At 43.3% G+C, this 4,875-nt stretch overlaps 2 protein-coding genes across 4 annotated transcripts in view; one reads left to right on the plus strand and one right to left on the minus strand.

Annotated features, from left to right (window-relative positions):
* The window catches only part of Acbd7 (acyl-CoA binding domain containing 7), a 5,552-nt gene extending 4,639 nt beyond the window's left edge, over positions 1-913 (plus strand). The window contains exons 2-4 of one of the 2 annotated variants that reach the window (XM_021216057.1): positions 248-365; positions 461-523; positions 609-913. In XM_021216057.1, the coding sequence (XP_021071716.1) occupies positions 248-365; positions 461-523; positions 609-682 (255 nt within the window). In that variant the 3' untranslated portion in view covers positions 683-913. Of the gene's footprint in view, positions 1-247; positions 369-460; positions 524-608 lie in introns of both variants that reach the window. The other variant, XM_029547642.1, reaches the window with a different exon arrangement.
* Positions 914-1,900: 987 nt separating this feature from the next.
* Olah (oleoyl-ACP hydrolase) overlaps positions 1,901-4,875 on the minus strand; it is a 51,443-nt gene continuing 48,468 nt past the window's right edge. The window contains exons 8-9 of one of the 2 annotated variants that reach the window (XM_021216023.1): positions 2,833-2,915; positions 1,901-2,466 (exon numbers count right to left, since the gene is read on the minus strand). In XM_021216023.1, coding sequence (XP_021071682.1) covers positions 2,324-2,466; positions 2,833-2,915 — 226 coding nt within the window. In that variant the 3' untranslated portion in view covers positions 1,901-2,323. The remainder of the gene's footprint in view (positions 2,467-2,832; positions 2,916-4,875) is intronic. The other variant, XM_021216024.1, reaches the window with a different exon arrangement.

Here is a 4,875-nt window from a genome sequence, read left to right on the forward strand (position 1 = left end):
GGAGGGGAGGGGAGGGGAGGGGAGGGGAGGAGAGGAGAGGGGAAATTACCAAAAAAAAATGGTTCAGGATGAGACACGTTTTCTAATCAACCCAAAGTAAGATAAACAACTTCATTTTCCTGGAAATCAGTTGACATGAAACTTATAATTTAAAAAAAAATTAGATTTTATGTGTGAACCTTGCTTGCAGGTGTGTATGTGCACCACACGTGTGCCTTTGACATGTCCTTGCTGTCTTCTACACTAGGCTGATTTTGACCAGGCCGCACAAGACGTGAGGAAACTGAAAAGCAGACCGGAAGATGAAGAACTCAAGGAACTCTACGGGCTCTACAAGCAGTCTGTCATCGGAGACATCAACATTGGTGGTACTCGATCTTTGTTTCAGACAGATATTCTGGTTTGCAAGCTCTTCATAGAAGTGGAAAGTAACCCTGTAACTCTCCCCTTTTCTTCCCAGCATGTCCAGCAATGTTAGATCTAAAGGGTAAGGCGAAATGGGAAGCTTGGAACCTCCAAAAAGGTTTGTGACTCTTAAACAAGGTTAAAACAAAACTTCTTCGCTTCTTCCCACACCGCTTGGTGAGATAACGTCTGTGTCTCTCTAGGGTTGTCGAAGGAAGATGCCATGTGTGCCTATATTTCTAAAGCGAGAGAGCTGATTGAGAAATACGGAATTTAGAATGTGACGGAGGGATCAGATCTCCTTTGGAAGCCTTCATATGCATTAGTAATTCTCTAAACAAAATCATGGATTTTTTTTCTATTAGCATGAGTTATGATACTTAGGACTATGTCAGCATGGCTACCTGCTTTTACTCACTTGAGCAAGGTGACTTTAAAAAGCTCCTTTCCAAATATTGTTTCATAGTATGCATATGTGCTTTAATAAATGCGCTTCTTTTTTGCATTTATGTCTGTGTGTGAATTTATCTATGTGTGTGTTGAGCATGTGTATGCACGTATGTGGAGGCCAGAGGACAGCCTGGGGCATTTTTTCCCAGGTACGCTATTTACTTCCTGTGAGGCAAGGTCTCTCATTGGCTTGGAGCTCAACAAGCATGCTGGACTGACTGGCCCAGGTGTCGTCTTATCTCTTCCTCTCCAGCACTGAGATTACAGAGGTGGCCCAGCATTCCAGACATGTTATGTGAGACCTGGGGCTTGAACTCAAGTCTTTATGTGTATAAGGCAAGCTTTTTACTGACTGGGCCATCTGCCCAGCCCCAGCACTTTTCTTGACTTTATCTGTTACTCTACAATGAGTTAGTGCTACTGGGCCAATCAAAGAAGTTTATTCAGAACTAACAGAGGTCAGACACTTTCCCAGTGCTTCAGGAAAAGGAGCCAGAAGGGTCACGAGTTAGGACAGCCTGGGCTACATGGTGAGCCCCTATCTCAAAAACACAGAAAACCCTAAAACTGAAGGGAAAGGTACAGAGATCAAATGCATCGATGAGTTCCTTGCTGCACCACATAGCTTCAGGCTCCCACATACGTGGGCACTATGGAGTGACAGGCAGACGTGGCTCCAGGCTGCTAGTTGATATGGAAAAGTTACCTAACCTGGCTTTGACTTGGCTACTCATGGAAGAGCTTTGAGTTCCGGCCAATCACGAAGGTCTTCCTGTCACCGTGAACAGTCACCCCTAAGGGCCTGTGTTTTGATAAACCAGCAATTGCTCCTTCTGATGAAATAGATCTAATGTATATTTCTAAAGATAAACTTTGGGCCACAGTGTAGTATAAGAGAAGTCATGATTTCTCTCTGTCAATCACTCTTGCCACTAAAATTCTTCTAGAGGCTGCAGGTATAACTCTGTTTGGAGGCACTTTGCTGATAAAATGGCAATCAAATTAGATTCTAATGAAATACTGAAGAATTCTACTAGACGTTTTCTTTCTTTAGCAATATTTTTATTTATTCTTTGAATATTCCCTAAGTGTAAACAGTGCGTTTTGATCATACCCACCTCCCGCTTGCCTTTCCAACCCCTGTGATGGATGGCCCCGCCTCCCAGCTTCCCACGGAGTCCAATTAGAGCTGCCTGAGTGTGCTACAAGGTGTGGTGTCATTTACTGGAGTCTGGGTAACCTACTGGTAGCATTGTCCCCCAAAGAAAACCCACCCCTTTTCCCTCTGCAGCTGTCACCTCCCAATAGTGCCTCTGCTCCACTTCAGCCGTATCCTTTCCCCAGAAGATAAATGTTCCACAAAGAAATTCATTAATATGCATCTTTCCGACCTCTAAGAACTAAAAGCTGGACCTGGAGGAACAGCTTGTGATCAGTTTGCATATTCACAACCCCAGAGAAAACTCATCTAGAAGCAGTCAAGTGAGGAGAGCTCTAAACACTTGGCTATGTAGTTCTTGATAAAGTCCTCGTTGTCCGGCTCCATCAGGTAAAAGTGGTCACCTGGCAGCTTGTGGACATCAAAATTCCCACTGGTTATGTCTTTCCAGCCTGAGAAGCACACAACATGTTATTCAGTAATTAACAGCATCGGCCAAAGACGACAGAAAACCTGCTTCCAGGTAATAATAGCACCTGGTGAAGTAGTTCACTGAGAGCCGACTCTCAATGATTGAGTTACATCCAGGGTCTAGGGTTCTGTGCATCTTGTATTTTTAATCACTTGAAAACCTATCAGTATTCGGTGGTGTGACCTGGATCCTCATTGTACAGGAGACCAACATGTCTTTGTCTCTAGCCAGTAAGACTTGGGCTGACTTCCTATCTGTTTCAGTGACTACTAGTTGGTATTTGCTCAGACCCGTCCAACACATATATTTCAATTAAATTCCCCTGAATTATAAAAAATGGTTTCACCTTCTATATCCTTTATTACATCTTCAGATCCAATAAAGCACGTTATGTCCCGAGAAAGAAGAGCTTTGGAGGGTTTGTCAAAGCTGTAAACACAAAAGAGCTTGTTAGGAGTTTTCATCTTTAACATCCCAGAGTCTTTTCCTCTTCCTGAGTTCACTGAAATGAAGCAGGGCAGAGCTTGCTCCTTACCCTTTCTTCCACTAGGTCCGACAAGAAAGACAGGCCCAGGGGCTGCCTCTCTCCAGTGGAACCCACCTGAGGTTCACTCGGCCCAGGCTGTTTTCCTGTCATGAGCTAAGCGCTAGAGTTTGCATGGACCTTCCAGAAATAGAGAATGAGGGCTGGAGAGATGGCCCCACTGTTAAAGGTGAGACTCACAACCACAAATGTAAGAAATAGAGGATAGCCTTGTCACAGGAGACTTGACCCAGCTGGAGAAAGAACCAGGGAACTTGGAAATGATCATTAGAAGTGACCTAGGCAAGGAAACCTTACAAAGACAAGACAGAATGTTTCAGAGGTTGGGACACATCTGTAAACAACAGCAAGAGGTCAGTAAGTATGGAATCCGTAGCAGACAGAAGCTGGAACTTCACACAGGGAGAGCTGAGAGGGACCCTCAGGCATGTCATGAACATGGTACACATCCACACATGCAGGCAAAACACTTGTGCACATAAAGTAAATGCTTAAAGTGACTTCAGGCGGGAAATGGGCTAAGCTGGAGCATGACGTCATTCAGTCACCACAACCCCATGAGCTGTTACTAATGTTTTACTGCATAGATGATTAAATACACATGATCAGAGTCTCATATCTACTAAACACACAGACAGAAAGTATTAATCATAAAGGATGGACTCTGGGGAAGACATGTTTATCCACTGAGCACACCTTGATCATGACAAGCCTTCTCGCACACCATCTCACTGAATGTACATAGTGATGTTAATGGGCATAGTAAAACATGGACATAATCCCAGGGACCAGGATGCTGACGCAAGAGGATAGCAAGTTCAAGACCCATCTTGCCTACAGAATAAATCCACTGGTAACCTGGGCTATATAATGGGATCATATTTCAAAAACTGCAAGGGCTGGAGAGCATCCCAGGGGCAGAATGCTTGCTTAGGCTGAACAGAGCCCTGGGTTCCCTCCCACCAAATCAACAAAACTTTTAAGTTGACAGTTATAATTGTGTATGTGATGTTTTGACAACTATGTGGATTAAAGCCACTAAACCAAGCTATATGGCATCTCCCTTCTTGTTCCTTTTGATGGTGTGGACATTTAAAAGCTGCTACTTGGGTAACCACAATCCCCATGGTGTTCAGTGGATCTCCAAACTGTATTCTTCTTGTCAACTCTAACTCTGCTCTGCCTAGCATCTCCTGTCAATAGTCAAATAGTAAGCTCCACTGGACTCTGGGTCTGTATGTTGATGTTCACAGATTCCACACATGGGAGGCAGTGGTTCACATTTACTGTTATCAGAAATAATTTGTAAATATTTTCTCCAAGTCTACAGGCCTCACTGTTGACCCATTTCCTTTGCTGTGTTTCAGGATCATAGTTTTTAAAAAAAAGTCATCACCTAAAATAGCATCATAAAATTTTTCTGTGTGTTTTCTTCCAGAAGTTTTATTATATTGGATATCTTGTTTCTGCAGTTGCCTTTTAATTCATTTTGAATTGATTTTTGTACACATATAAACACATGCACACATATATTATTGTATAATGTATGTGTGAAGTAAAATTCCAATTTTCTTCTTTTACAATGGATATCGCTTTTCTAAAACTGTTTATTAATTAAAGAAGCTGTGTCCTGGGCCAGCAAGATGGCTCAGTGGGCAAAGATGCTTACCACCAGTCCTCACTGCCTGAGTTCAATTCCTGGGACCCGCACTGTGGAGGGAAAGATCCAAGGCACAAAAATTGTCATCTGACCTCCGCATGCGCACTTTAGCATGCACACACATTCACCCACACACAGGTGAACCTCCGCATGCGCACTTTAGCATGCACACACATTCACCCACA

Source organism: Mus pahari, chromosome 16, assembly GCF_900095145.1.
Source record: "Mus pahari chromosome 16, PAHARI_EIJ_v1.1, whole genome shotgun sequence".
Lineage (NCBI taxonomy): Eukaryota > Metazoa > Chordata > Mammalia > Rodentia > Muridae > Mus > Mus pahari.